Source organism: Etheostoma cragini, chromosome 11 (assembly GCF_013103735.1).
Source record: "Etheostoma cragini isolate CJK2018 chromosome 11, CSU_Ecrag_1.0, whole genome shotgun sequence".
In the NCBI taxonomy this organism is placed as follows: Eukaryota; Metazoa; Chordata; class Actinopteri; order Perciformes; family Percidae; genus Etheostoma; species Etheostoma cragini.
The window spans coordinates 5,479,497-5,495,030 of NC_048417.1; the positions used below are offsets into that span (position 1 = coordinate 5,479,497).

At 41.7% G+C, this 15,534-nt stretch overlaps 1 protein-coding gene across 1 annotated transcript; it reads left to right on the plus strand.

Annotated features, from left to right (window-relative positions):
• Positions 1–1,221: 1,221 nt before the first annotated feature.
• On the plus strand, positions 1,222–14,734 carry LOC117953337 (uncharacterized protein KIAA2012). The gene is made up of 24 exons (XM_034886242.1): positions 1,222–1,265; positions 2,049–2,184; positions 2,872–3,003; positions 3,207–3,350; positions 3,634–3,826; positions 4,050–4,201; positions 4,336–4,543; positions 4,784–4,851; positions 5,326–5,530; positions 5,891–6,031; positions 6,991–7,161; positions 7,476–7,598; positions 7,713–7,784; positions 8,235–8,302; positions 9,889–9,961; positions 10,037–10,253; positions 11,010–11,114; positions 11,240–11,429; positions 11,749–11,899; positions 12,237–12,631; positions 12,989–13,197; positions 13,335–13,507; positions 14,044–14,263; positions 14,380–14,734. The coding sequence occupies exons 1-24, from the start codon at positions 1,252–1,254 to the stop codon at positions 14,546–14,548; spliced, it is 3,729 nt and encodes a 1,242-aa protein (XP_034742133.1). The 5' UTR covers positions 1,222–1,251; the 3' UTR covers positions 14,549–14,734.
• Positions 14,735–15,534: the final 800 nt, after the last annotated feature.

Genomic DNA, 15,534 nt, shown 5'->3' on the forward strand with positions numbered 1-15,534 from the left:
TGCTTGCAATTCATAAAAAACAATTCATGAAAACACGTTGTGGAAAAACTCGTACCGTTTGGGGAACCGTGCTCTCAGTATCCAAGCCTGTACTTTGTTACTTTTACTTGAGTAAAGAAGTTAAATCAGTACTTCTACTTTTACCAGAGTATTTTTTAACATAAGTATCTGTACTTCTACTTGAGTACAGGAAGTGAGTACATTTGGAATCCTGCGTCCGTAGCAACATAAACTCCGTAGCTAGCTGTTTAATTCAACCCTTCGTCTGTTACTCAACACCACCTCAAGGGCTGTGGAAGTGGCCGTATATTTTATGTTGTGCTGTCGTGGTGGACAATTTAACCAGCTGTTGTTGTCGCCTCTAAGTGTCATCATGAAACAGTTTAGAGAACCTGAACCTGGTATAGACTAGGGGTGGCGTCTGGGACCGGGCACTGCAAGGGGATATTGTCCATGGAAGACTAGCCGGTCAAAATGTGCCTTAATCTGCGTGGGGTTTTGTTCATGAGTGGGTGTTAGATTCACTGGGACATGGAAAGACAGATTACTGTTGTGTTGACAGCATTGTAACACACTGTTGTGGTAATAAAAGAGCTAAGTCTGAAGGTCATGTGCTCTAATTACCAATGGGTATCAATTTCAACCTTCATTAAGCTTTGGATAATCACTGAAAGAAAGAAGTCATGGAAGCATGGAGGCATCCAAAATTAGTTTCCCTCAGGGAGTGGTCAATCATTCCCTCCTAAAGCAATGCCTGGGAGAGCTGCTGAGTGGCAAGTACCTAGTGGCCAGGCATACACCAGTGGCCAAGTTGGCCTTAGCCCAAAGTCACAACATGGGGCTGCCTCAACCTTGATGATATGAAAAGACAGGCAAAGAAGACTGGTTTGATGTCAGAAGGGGGGTAGGGGCCTTGGCATACTGATGCCTGGCTGCGACCAGCTAGCAATAAACTACAACTTATCATGCCTTTAATCTTTAATGCCCTGGTGCATGTGAGGTGTTCTCTCAGTACTGGAGAAGACATTTTAAAGTTTAATTTTCTTTGTGTGTGTGTGTGTGTGTGTGTGTGTGTGTGTGTGTGTGTTTGGGGGTGTGGGCTTGTGTGGGTGTGCTTCCATACATGTCACTGCAGCCACGGCAACAGAAACACAAAGTACCGACTCTCAACAACCTAGCAACAGGGATTGAACACACTGCCACCCCCAAACATAAACACACAAACACACACACACAGAGGGCAGTCTTTGTATGGGAGACAGCAGGTACGTACAGAGTTTTGTTTTGTAATGTCCATTTCTGCTATAAAACATGATACACATCAAGAAGATGTGACAAGGAGCTCAAATATGAAATAAATCAAAATTGTCCTCACTTACTTAACTTTTTAAATTATTAAGTTAGAGGTTGTTTTTTTTCCTCAGTGTTGGTACTCATAATGTTGTTGATTCAGGAAATGATGTTTATTTTGTTGTTATATTCACTCTGTCAATTTGAATGAGGACTTTCTAGACCTACTCTATCTGTAAAGTATGCTGAGATGACTTCTGATGTGATTGGACAATATAAATGAAATTGATATTGAATTAAAAGCTAAACTTAAAGCTTGATGATAAGTAACTTCCACTGGAAGTTTGCCTCTTTCATTGCATGTGCTATCTGCTGTGTTTTATATCCAGAACTATATTCCACAATGACTTTACAAATTGGGCAGTGGTGCCAATAGCTTCCTTATTTTCTTTCTTAAACTTTAACTACACACAGTGCCTCATTCTTATACCCATATGTACTTTTCTACCCTTATGGTTGTAGTGGCCTGAAGCAAAACCCAGCACACGTTGAGTGAGAAGATTCAGGGTACCAGTGTTTCACAGTGCCACCACACAAATTCAAACAATTCAATTTAGACTCTGACAGCAAAATAAATCCCACTGTAATAGTTACGTTTTAAATTACCAAATCAATTCAGAATCATCTGCATAGAGTACAATTATTATATGGCTTAGTCTATGGAAAAACCTAATGAAGCTCTTTCTCCTTTGACTTAGCCATTCTACCAGAAGCCGAGACATCATGAAGGATTTGTCTCTGTCCCTGCTAAGTCGGGGGTGTGCTCAATTTGTCTCAACTAACAGAAACACAGGGACACATGACGGACGGCTTGACGTCTGCTTTACACCACAGGTACCCATAAATTCTGTCCTGACATTATACACCCTGGACACTCTCTTATCTCTCCACTGCTTTCTAGTAGAAGTTTCAGGTCCATCAAGTCCAAAACAAACAACTTCTATCCAAAAGCTGTCAAATCCATAACCCCAAATGGCCACTGCTATTACACCTAGGACTGTTCTGTTTGGGCATGTGGCCGTTTTTTCTGTCTCTTAGCACTGTGTGCACTTTCATCTACCCTAATCTCTTAGGCAACCTTTTTTTTTTTTAAATCTGTTTTAAATATTACTTTTTTGGGGCATTTTAGACCTTAAGTTCCACAGGACAGAGGAAGACGTGAAAGGAGAGAGTGAAGGAGAATGACATGCAGCAAAGGGCAGCAGGTCGGAGCCGAACCCGCAGCCGCTGCGCCGAGGAGTAAACCTCCATATATTAGCCCCCGCTCCGCACCAACTGAGCCAACCGGCCATGCCTTAGGCCACTTTTTAGCTTAAATCTATTTATTTATTTTATCCTGGTATGAATGTTGGTGTTTTTTAATGTTGTGTTAGGCCGTCAATGCGGAGCTGCTAAACTGCTTTTTGTTGTCTGTAAAGCAATGGCAACTATTATTGAAATTAACTTCAGTTGCATTTTGATCAGATCAATCAATCATTCCCTTTAGCTTATAATCAATATTATTCATAAATCTGTCAACAGGATTACTACATATGGAAGTCCCAGGACTCTCGGCTGCGACTGTCCAACAGTGGCCATCTTCTTGTCGAAGCAGAGTCAACCATTCCAAAAACCTACAGCACCCGTAGAGGGCCACTTCTACTATACTCCAAGGTATCTGTCTTTGTGTATGTGTGTGTGTGTGTGTGTGTGTGTGTGTGTGTGTGTGTGTAACAATGGACATTTGCCTATACTGTAAACGGTGAACCAAACAGACAAAAGTGTTAACCTTTACTTAAAGCTCCATATGGATCTACATAGACCTTTGACATTTGCAGAAACCAAGAGGTTTCAGGTTGACCTTCTTCTGTCTCCAGGATTTCATCACTGTGGGAACGGGTTTTCTCTTAGAGACCAGGGAGAAGAAACAGCGCGTTGTTCGGCCGTACACTCAACAAGTGGAACAACTGAGCACCATCAAGGAGTTATCGGCTGCCATTTTGAGCTACAGCGACACTCAGGTATAGACCAGGAATACCTCCTCTTATTTACCTAAACCAAGCCTTAAGGAAAAGTGAAGTACAATTAATCAGTATGCATTTGTATAACAGTGAGCTCATGGTTTTGGATTTTGGGAAACAGTGATTGTTTGGTTTTTGTCTTAGAGCTCTCTTCAACCCTGTTTCTAGCAGCAGCAGGCAGCTGTTTTAACAAACAAGCTCAACTTTTTCAATCATATAGAGAAGTCATAGTTGGACCATCACAAAGTAATTAATACAACGCTTCTGTTTGTCTTCCTTTCAGTTCACCTCCTCCAGAGTCAATCCACTCCTCTGTCCTCCTCTTCATCCATCTCCTGCTCCAGACCTTCATCGTCCCAGCCCTCTACCCCTTCAAACAACACAAGAGCAGCCCAGTCCGGAGTTTCTTGTCCAGCTGAACCCCCAGTGGCTTCGGGCACAGAGAAGCACTGAACAACTGGAGAATTCTCTTGAAGGTAAAAGATGGAAACATGGATAGATGGGTTGATACAGACTGGTCTAGGTAGAGAGTCAAAGTCAAAAACACAAACTCTTTCATAGTATCCTTTTATGAGCACGAAAAACCAAACAAATATGATGTAAAAACAAGAAAATACAACACCCAACCATGTCAACTATCCCGAAGCAGTTGAAAGCAACTAAGTATGGTTAGATCCTGAAAAATAAGCTTCTCTGCAGATAATGCAGAGGAGCAGAGCAGCAGGAAGAGAGTCAGACTGGATCTGTACCTTCAGATGCCCTGCACCTCCAGGAGTCCAACTCCACAGGTGGAGCCTCAGCCCTGGGTACACTATGCAGAAAAGTCCCCTGATGAACCAGAAAAAACGCAGGTGCATGCTTATGACTGAAACTGAATCTACACACATGTAGTAATGTGCCTTTGTTGTTGAAAATGCATGTGAATAGTTCTAATAATACTACGTTGTTTAATTTATTGGCTAAATGTGTTTTCTACCAAATGCAGACTTATGTAGACATGAGTCTGCGGCATACTGAAAATATACAGAATACTGAAAAAAAACACCATAGCAGTGGAGGGAAGCTCCAGCATCCAAAGAAATGGGTCCATGACGTGGCACATGATCAACACTGTTCCAGTCAAGAAAGTGGAACGACCGGTGATGAACACAACTATGAAAAATTGATAAGTGGTAAAAGACCTGGGAGGATAGGTGTGTATGGTCTGTCATAAAAAACAGAAATGTATGTCCTAATGTGTATGAAAATCAGATAACGAGAAATCGAGAAATGATCTTCATGTACTCATGTTCTTTTTCAGTATATCAATCAACAACTGTATTTTCCTGACTGTTGGCTAGTCACACTACGTGGAGTGTACACCAAATCTTAACCTTGCAGTACAACTCCTCTAAAGTACATGTTGATACTGTAGATACCTTCCCCACACACAGGCCTCCTTCCTCCCCTGACAGTGGGACATTCAGTCAGTAATGGACCTTGCTGTGAGAAGACAGACAGGGTAAGACACGTTTACACAAACTTAGGTAGTGACTTAGAAAATAGCTGTTAAATAATGTCAAAATAAAATTTGGCATATAGAAGAATGAAATTAATCAGATATTCAAGAGCACCGGTACCTGTTTCTATGGATTATCATATAAACAAGTACTATCTTTAAAAAGTTATTATTTTACTAACTTTGAGTGACATTGATTGGTGGTAAATTGCCAATATCCTTGAAACACACATATTTGGTTTTATTGGAACTACATACTCCATTATTTCCACTCTTTATAAACTGAAATATCACAACAACTGCACAAACGGAAATCTGCAAAGGTGCATGTGCGTTTTTGGTTTATTCCGATCTCTACGGCATAAATAATGGTGGATTTTGAAATACTGACAGAAATCCTCATTTACCACATGTGGGATTGCATTATCTGAGAGCAAAACCTCTGAATAGCAGACAGGCCTCTATTGAATGTTTCAGGGTCCCAGCAGGGATGAACACCATGTACAGCGCCTACCTCCAATAGCAGAGAGCCGTAGCTTCACCCCCGACCGGGTCGTCCCAGCTCAGACGGGACAGGATCCCCAACCAAAGGCAGAAAGAGTCGGGTTTCAATCCCAAGAAAATCTGAATAGACTCCATCAGCAGCCTCTGGTTCTTCCTCTGCTGTTTCCTGGAAAGAAAGGTAACAAAGACACACAAAGGGCAAGACTACACACAAACTAACTTAGTTGGATAAATCAGTACATTTGGCAATACTCTATACTATATACACTATACTCTTATTTCACAAACTTATGACACAGCATTTTCAATGAGTCAGGTCAGATATGTCTTCCATATTAGTAGTTAGCTACGCAGCAGTTACACCAGGCATTACTTTGTGAAATATTTAGTAATGGCCTTCCTCTTTATAGTGTGTGTTGTGCAACTCATTTTTATTTAGTGATCTGTACATCTTCACTTCAAAAACACTGACATTAAAACAAGGAAATGTTATTCTGCCAATGTACAAATAATTAAATCTTCTCCTTCTCTCTTTCAGAAGAGATAAGTGGAAACCAAAGAGGAGGAGGAGAAAAAACAGAGAGACAATACTGTATAAAAGAGACATTAATGCAAGGAGGAGGAGGGCTACCCTCCGAGAAAGAGAAGGGCTCTATGATTCTGCTGGAGCCAGCAGAAGGTACAGCAAAAAACTTTACAAGCTGGTGTTTAGATGTGAAATGATAAATTCTGTCTGATAGATAGAGAGATCAGCTCAACAGCAACCTCTTTGTGAGTCTTTGTGGTTGTTGTGATTCATAATTAGTTTGCTGCAATGCTGCCACAAAACTCCAGCCTGGCTCAGCCCTCCTGCGTACTTCCACTCAATTTTCATTTTCCTTTAGTCGTACCTCTGGGTTTGTGGTAAATTCTCAATATATATGCATAATATTTGTTCAAATCTTCACCGGTCCAAACAGCGAACAGAGGGATTGTCTAAAAACAATGATGTTGTTGCTTTGTTGTTTTGCTTGGTTTTGTTTTTTTCTTTTAGTAGCCCCCGTGCTCATTTAGAATGTAGGCTGTTAAGATAAATCTTCAATCAATCTTGATTTTGAAAAAAAAAAGTTGTTGTATATTCCGTAATAGCGGCAGAGAAAGATGCGAGGCGAAGCCATTTGGTTCAATGTAGCAATGCTCATGAATTTCCAGAAGTTAATGCCCGAGCAAGAAGAATCTTTGCTGAGTTTTGTTGGTGGCCATGATGTTGTTGACCCTTCTCCCCACGGGGTTTGGGCTAAGTTGGATTTTTCGGCTCGCTCCGTTAGTGGTGAAAGGGTAGCTAAGGCAAACGCTAGCGATGCTAAGACAAAGTCACGTCAATGTTAGCGATTGGTTATAGCAGACTCAGAGTGCCTCCGGGCAGATCCAATAGTTTAAAACTTCAACAGTGTACCCGCCTTCAAGGAAGTTAACACTTGGAGAGGGGCCAGACTCTAAAAATAAACTATAAATGAAACGTAAAAGTCTGGTAAACCCAGGCTAACAAAACTCCACTGAGTTACTTCTCAAGCCATACACTCTAGTTGGAGAATATTTTCTGCAGGGGTTTACCTCTGTGTCTTGTGTCTTCTCTGTCTTCTGCGTCTTCCCCATCAGAGCCTCCTCCTCCAGTTGGACTGCTGGGTTGTGTTGCAGGACGGAAAGGCCCGGGCAAACAGAGCTCTTTGGCCTTCTTACAGAATCGACTGCTTGACCTCCAGGATCCCAGTGAATCCAGCGATGCTAACAGAGGCGTGGTGAGGGGCGTTCTGCCTCTGGAGCTGAGAGGTACAGCGAGCTAAACCCCTGTGTCAGAACAGCAAACTATGTTAACTATGTCTTCCTTTGTTCTGATTCAGCTTTCAAAGTGATTACAGTTAAAAGGATGGTAGCCACTGTGTGTGTGTACGCACAGTGATAGATACTGTACTTACAGTGGATACGCTTCAAACATATCCAAGACACATACAATGATCATCTCAAATTGCTGAATTAGGATAATGGCAAGTGTTTGGTCCAATCCAGGCACTGGTTGTTTGACTAATTATTCTGTTGTCAAAGGGTCTATGTCTCCATTCCTAAGAGTTGTCGTGTGTTGTCAGATTTGCAGAACGGCAAATCTGTTGGCAGCCTGATCTTGGGTCCTGATGGGGAGATCATTCAACTGTCGCTGTACGACAACAGCCAGCATCCATCACACGCTGATGGTGACACACAGGAGAGAGGTAAGCTCTACACATCCTTCATCAAGTAATCCGAAATCGGCACACTTTCTTATAACATTAGAGCAAGGTGAAGGATTTCAGTAATTATCAATCACTGCTCTTTCTGTCACACAGCTCTCGAGGTTTTGTCGTCAGAAGGAGAGAAGTTGCCCTGGGTCATTGTACTGCAGCCTGAACACACACATGGTACACACATACACACACTCATACATTCTTGAGGTCATTTGTAGGGGCAGGATTGTTATGCAACACTCTTTGATGCTCTTCATGGGTGGATTTCTTTAGAATATATGCCGGTTTTACACGTTCTCTTGTCTCTCTGGCTGTATCTGTTGCTTTGTAGCCATCTCCAGTGATTGCAGTGGAAACTTGTCATTGAAGTACTTTGATGGACTAGCATTGTCCATCACAAATATATTTGGGAAAAGTTCAGCAAAGGCACACTGCCAACCTGTTTTTTTTCCAGGTTTGGATGTCATGCCATTTGGCTTGAATTGATGACATAATTGAGTACATAATTCTATACCTTAGAAACAGTTTGACAACTAATTAGTTGTACCTGTAGTTGTTTGCTAGCTAGTAAACCCTGCCTGTGTTTGTTCCCTGCTCTAACCATCGCCTATTCATTGCGTGCAGAGGGAGAGGTGGAGCTGAACATAGATGGCCCTGTGGGTGGAACCCAGTACCATCAGTCCATAGACAAGGTGAAGTGCTGTTTTCTAACTGACCTTTAAAGGTTTACCGGTCCAGCATCTGTTTTTTGTAGCTTAGCACTAAGACGTCTGATGAAGACTCTCCAACAAAAGTAAAAGCATGTTCATTCATTCATGTTGTGTATTCCAAAAAACAAAAAGTCCAATGTCTGTCTGCAGAGGTGGTGAAAGTAACTAAGTACATTTCAATCAGGAGAGACAAGTGATATGTGATATTTAAGTGTTGGCAGTAATTCTTATGCACTTAGACTGCACATGAAGATTTGAAAACAAGGGAGCAGAAGCAAGATCAATCCCCCCATGGAGGCCAGATATTAGTGGTGGTGGCTGATGTGTTAGGTTTCAGGTAATGGTAGACCAAAATGCAGAGACAAGGCAGGCAGGCAGGAGGGAGTTATATAGAAGTTTAATTAATCAAATGAGGGAAAAACCCTCAAAAGTCCCAAAACTCAAAAGTCCAAAAGAAGAAAACCCAAAAACATAAACACGAAAATGGGAGCACAGAGACAGGAAAAAGCTCACAGGGGAATACAGAAAGCAGGAAGGAATCAAAACTCTGACAAGCCGACAGGAACAAACAACCTAAAAAAAAATTCATGAAACGTTCGTATCACACCATTAAGAGCATAAGAAGGGTAGTACATTGCTGAATGCAGCGGCTGGAAATAATCGTAATTTAAATATCAGGCCCCAATATATTCTCGGTTTTGAGGCCTCGCCCCTATAATTTACGACATGGTCTAGCGTAATCCGGCTAAGAAGCAACACTTTTCAGAGTTGAAGATTGAAACCCTGATATGTCTGGTTCATTTGAACTGACGTGTGTAATTTCTGGCAACCTGAAAACTGGAATTGAAGGCTGTTGACCACCACCCCAAACCTGTCTCCTGACAACATAGGGACTGGGAAAACAAGCCAAAATTTGTTGGTCAATGGCAGAAAGAAATTGTTCACTTGTGGCCATTAACAACACTTTAAAAGACAATCAAATTTAAAAAAATGTCGCGCAAAGTCATGTCTCCTGTATTGAATATCACTGCTAACCATAACACTATACATTTTAATAGTGAGGAGTAATATGCTGCTGTGCTGGACACTGCTCTCTGGGCATTGGGTCAGCGGCTCCGTAACTACATTTATGGCACCCTGATATGCCCTTAATCAATCCTCGAGAGAGCTCCAATGTGACCTGTGTGTGCGTAGGCACTGTGTGCACTGAGGTCTTCTAAAAGAGACAGATGCCAATGTCGATAAGTGATCAACTAGTGACTTCTCCTTCTCCTGTTACATGCAGCACCGCAAGTCCACAAACTGACTTGAAAATTTGAGTACACAAAGTTAAGAACAGACGTGAGATTTTTTGCACGTTCATATTGATAAATGCCGAGCTTTGCGTAGGAATCAGCATATGCCCGTCCTGCGCCTGTTTTAGTTTGTACGCATGTTTCATAAATGAGCGCCAATGTCTTTAGTTGTAAGCCCAAGCAAAACAATCACAATAATCCAAGATTTGATTTTAATATTTAGACATGAAGCATCCTTTTGTCTTACTAGTTTTTAATCTTTTCTCTAACCAGCTCGTAGATTTTCCCAGAGATCAGCAGATCTCAGAGACAAGGGCAGGCTCGGCCAGGAGCCAAACAGACCGAGGTAAAACTCTGCTGCTTACTGTCTCATAATTTAAGTTTGAATATATTTATTATCCAAACTTGTTTGTCATTGCAGCAGCTGTGACCAAGCAAACCAAGAAAAAAACAATGAGTGCAGAGGCAGTGGCGGAAACATGGGAAGAGTATGCTGAAAAAAATGGGATGCCTCCGCTGAGGGAGCTGGTAGGGAAGGAGGCGCCAACAGGAGGCAACACTGAGACAGAGGGGGACAAAGAGGAAGAGCTTGCCAGTACAGGACCAACTAGCCATTTTCCTGGATCACATCAGCCAGGGTTGGTGTAATTCACCTTTAACCTTTAAGATTTCCTCAGTAGCAGATAACTCAACCAAAAAACAATGGTTTTTTATGTCTTTTATTGATTACCCCAAGAGTTCTCATATCACTATTTCTTAAAACGTCCTAGAATCAATTTCAGCGTTGAGTCTGAGCTTTTCTTCTTTTGCACCAAAGATTTTTTTTGTCTGTTTAGCTGAACTAAGTTGATCAACACTGTCAAAACTCTTATTATTGTAATTCAAACATTCAGGGATAAGGCGAAAGACCAGTAGTTTCAGTGGAAGCTATTTCCGAGGGTGAATATTTGCCCCAACCCTCACACCTGCGTGGTAACTAATGTTATATTAGATATATGCAGCCCCTAATTGACCACTCTGAGGTTCCCATTCAGCAGACAAACAAAAATGGAATTAACCAACATAACATCTGTTGTCACTGTAGGAGAAAAGTTATTTTATGTGTCATTGTGCCGGATATCTGAGCACTAAAGTTCTTGAATTTCCATCTTGCTGATTTATAGATGTCATTTTGTAGTATTGGTACTGCAGACGTTATCTCTAGATTCTGGACATTAAAGATGCCTCTCTATGTTGATCAATCTTTGGTTTAAAACATGGTTGTCATGCACCATTATCATAATAATCACTTTTCCCTCTTTGAAATAAACATGTCAAGAGTATTCCTTCATATTTGAAACTTTTGGAGATTTGTCTTTAGACAGGCTGCAGTTTGATGATAAGGTATCATTCAGCCAACAGAGCATCAGCCCACATGAAGCAACGGCAGAGGACGCTGTAAACACAAGGAGGAAGAATACCAAGAGAAAGGTCACTGAGGAAACGGCTACAACCACGGGGTGAACGAGGAATACTCACAAGCTCTTCTAACAAAATTTTTCTAAACACAACAGACATTGTAACCCCTTCTTCAACACGCTGAATAACAAACTGCACACACTCACTCACATCTTCATTTATTTAGGAAAAGAGAGATGAAAATGGTGAAAGGGGCCACATCAGATGGACAGAAGACATCAAGGACGAGGAGGGAGGGAAGACGGCAAAGGGAAAAGACAGGAAGTGATGCTCAATCAATCCGGAGCCAGAACCAAGAGGAGAGGACCAACAGAGAGGCAGCAGAGACACAGGACCAGTCTGCTCTCCCCTCTGTGGTAAGTCTTGAATGACTGGTTGATTTACTACTGACTGACTGATTTGTATTTTGTGATGCAATGGGTTGCTGTGACTGCTGATTCCAATCAGTTTGAAGAGGGCATAATGGGACTTTTTGGAATATTCTCAAAGTTGATTTAATCAAGATATGCAGAAAGTGATAAATGACATACTGTTATGTAAGTGTACTGCATTGTCAAACATGTTACATGCTGTACAAATTGAAATACCAGACAAATACATCTGTATCTATGTAAAACAATGGATAAGATGATATGCCATTCAGGTTGACTAGTACTGTACTTTTTTGTCTTTTAGAAAAAGAAGATGATGGATAGGGAAGGAGAGAAAAGAGGAGTAAAGATGAATGAGGCGAGAGAAGGACAAGGAGAAGAGGCGAGGCAGAATGAAGAGTCTGCTGGGAGGAGAAGGAGAAAAGGAAGGCTGAAACAGAAAGAGTTGGTTGTTGGTAAGTCATTCAGGAAAAACAACAATGTGACACGTGGCATGAGGGAACATTTATTTAAAAGTTAAAGCAAGAAACTTTTAACGTTAAAAGTTCTCTCACGTCGTGATACGGGGACACATTCTTCGGGACACAAAGCAACTCAGGAGGCAAAGTGTTATCTTTAATTTGGGCATCACGTCATTAAAACGCTACATGTATTACTAAATGTATGTTATATGGAAGAAATGTAGCCATCTTGGCAGAAGTAGTGAACAAGCCAGCTATATTTCCATATAAATCATGTCTTTACTTTTGCATTCCTGTCCTGTCTTTTTCATTTTCCTTTCCTTTATCACAGGAAACAATGATGACCCCCTGGAGAAAGAGGAGGTGGAAATCAGCCAGGAAACAGAAGAGGAGTCTCTGCTAAAATCCACCAAAAGGCTCACGGCAACACAAAGATATGATAAAAACACCAAAATAAATTCAGAGGCAGAAGAGGACACAGACACAGATCACCTTTCCACCAATGCTGACCAATACAGCAGCGTCCAATCAGTGAGCTCCGTACGGTCCGCTGCCGCTGCTTCCCAGATCAGCCATAAGAGCTCGAGGAGGTCTGTTGCCTCTTCCTGGGAGGAGGCAGTGCCGGCCGGCGCCGCGGGTCTCGCTACATCGCGTGGCTGCCTGTCGTCATGTTCGACTGTCACGGTAACGGAAGAACAGCTGATGCTGAATCTAGCAAAGCCAGAGGTTGGTGGGAAGCACACACACACACACACACACACAGAAAACATTGTTCTTTTCAACATTTGATTTAATAATATAATGTAATTAATGAAACCTTAATAATGCTGTCTGAATTTAAGTTTAACATCATTGATCTAATCTAATGACTGATGGTAATGCTGTAATATCACAGTTCTTTATAATGACATAATTACCCTTATTTCAGTCATTATTTAACAAAAAATGTATTCTGCCATTTGCCAAGCACTGTAAAAAAAACACAAAAAGTATGTATGTTAAAAAATACTTTTTGTCGTTGCATGTTTGTGTGTGTGTGTGTGTATGTGTGTGTGTGTGTGTGTGTGTGTGTGTGTCTCTTAGTCCTCTGGCCCCCAAAAAAGTCTGGAGAAAGAGAAGGAGGCTGCAGCTCTGCGTCTGGCCCAGCGAGCAGAGAGGCGGAGGCAGGAGGTAGAGAGGAAGAGGAATGAGCGGGAGGAAGAAGAGAGGAAGCGGCAGGAGAAGGAGCAGACAGAGGAGAGGATGAAGAGCGAGCTGGAGGGCGAGAGAAGGAAGAGAGCTGAGGAGCTCAGGTTCCACTTTTTCTATAACAATATAAAGATTTACTGCGTAAAGGACCAGTTCAAAGTGTTTTCAAGTCTGTCTTAATAAACAATAGTCAGAGGACAGAATGACTGCCACTTTACTGACATTCAATTTCCATCTGCAGACTGAAGAAGCTGGCGGAGGAGGATGAGAGGAGGAAGCACGAGGAAGAAAAGCTGGAGCAAGTGAAACGGGAACAGGCCCAAAGAGAAAGAGAGAGAAGGCAGCAGGAAGAGAGGAAACGACAGATGGAGTTACTCAGGAGGATGAGAGAGGAGGAGGAACAGAGGAGAAAAGGTGAGCGTCGGAGGAGAAGACAAAGAAAAAAGGATGGTAAAGAGAAAGCAAGGAGGAAAAAAACATTTCCTAAACCTTCTTACCTTGGGGTGGCAGAAGCTCAGTCCGTAGGGAGTTGGGTTGGGAAACAGAAGGTCGTTGATTCAAGTCTCTTTGTGGACCAATGTGCCACTTCTCTTCCTGGGCACTGCCAGGTGCTCTTGAGCAAGGCACTGTAAATTGAAGTAATAATAATAGTGATAACATAAAGTAATAATTCAATCTCCCCTCAGGGTGCTTGTCAAGCCGGCAGCCCACTGTGTAGTGATGTTTGACAAAACATAATGTAATTTCTTTTAGAAGACGGTTAAGTATGGAGTGTTAGTGTGGACTTGTTACCATTATTATGTGTAAACTGTTAAGGTGAGCCGGTGACTGGCTTATTTCACTTTTAATTGCACCATAACAATTCAAAACAAAGCAGTTAGCTGGAAGTAAATTCTGCAAATTCCATCTGATCTTGTTTCCAACTGAAATTGCATTTTCTCTAACTTCAGCTGAACAAGAGTTTCTGCGCCTGGAAGAGGAGAGGAAGCAGGAGGAGGAGAGCAAGAAGCTACAGCAGATGGATGAGAAAGAAAGGATAGAATACCTCTGTAGGAAGGAGCAGGAGGAGGAGAACAGGAGAAACAAAGAAGAGGAGCGTAAGAGGAGAGAAAAGGAAGCTGCCTTGTGGGCCGCAGAGGAGGCCAAGCTGCAGGCGGAGCTGCTTGGCAGGTAAATATATGGATGTATACATGTCTCTGTGCCCTGGGGCTATAAATCCACATATTCAGATGTTTAAAAAGCATTACGCTATGTTTGTGTCTCTCTTTATTCTGTGGCTCCTGCAGACAGATGGTGCTGTTGCAGCAGCAGTTGGCCTTTAAAAGGGGTATCATGTTGGAGGCTGGAGGTCTAGAGAAAACTCAGGGAATCTCCAGGCCGTGGATCTACTCTTATTTCACTTTGTTACAGCTATTGGGTCTAAATCCAACTAAAGCTGAGACTACGACCCCCTGACCTTTATCCTCCTTGAGATCATGATGGACGTCTGCGAAAGATTTTTATGTGACGAAATGGTTCACCCAATTTGTAAGATCATTAAATGTAAATCAATAAATGCTGAATAAATAAAATAAGTAAAGTTATGCAGTGAGTGGATTCAAGCATATTTACATCGATGCTCATCTGTTTGTAAAAAGAAAATACCTTCTCCATTTTTCCGACGTATCCTTTTCTTTTCTTTTTTCTTTTTCCCTTTGTGTCTATAAACGACAAAGTTTGAAATCATGTTGTTGTCCTTGTATTATTACTGTTAGTTTACATGCTTAGATTTTGTTTTGACATAGACAATATACACACACTAGCTTTGGAAGCCTCACTAGCCAGGTATTAATCTGATATATTCTGTTCATATGATCCAGTAACACGTACGCTAAAAACTAGCCATGAGTTTTACTGCCCAGGGGTCCCAAAGTCCGGTCTTATAAATCCCCAACCTTTTCGACTCATTTGATTCAGCATTTTAAATAGCATTGGGCCACATACAAGCCCAGAGGTGATGTAAGCTCACTGTAATGAGGGTCATTAGGTCCTTGACTGTGACCTCCCCAGTGGGCCACCTCTACGGGGCTGAACAAGCCTCAACGAACAGAGCTGGCAACAGCATGACTTCATCCAGCTTATTACTGTATGGAACAACAGCTACTGTGTATTAGCCTCAACGGATCATAAACACATTATGTATCGACTCCCTCTGAGGGCATAGATGTTGTTTTTGAGAGGTTAGTTGGATGTGAAGTTGTTAACTACAAGTCCAGTAAGAAAAATTGAATAAACTGCACCACATTTTATCTGTATTGTCTGCTATTTGTGCTGTGTATTTGTATATATAGAATTATAAAAAGATTGCTGAAAGTTACAAAAATTTGGAACATATCAGCTGTTAAATCACCTGAGAGGCAACCGTTTTCCAGCATCCTCTGGGTCCTGCGGTCGGTGAAAAC

What these genes read in the sequence shown, in the direction of transcription:
- LOC117953337 (XM_034886242.1), top strand. An exon ending in ACGTCTGCTTTACACCACAG is followed by an intron (nt 2,185 to 2,871) that starts GTACCCATAAAT and finishes ATCTGTCAACAG; the next exon opens with GATTACTACATATGGAAGTC. An exon ending in ACAGAAAGAGTTGGTTGTTG is followed by an intron (nt 11,900 to 12,236) that starts GTAAGTCATTCA and finishes CCTTTATCACAG; the next exon opens with GAAACAATGATGACCCCCTG.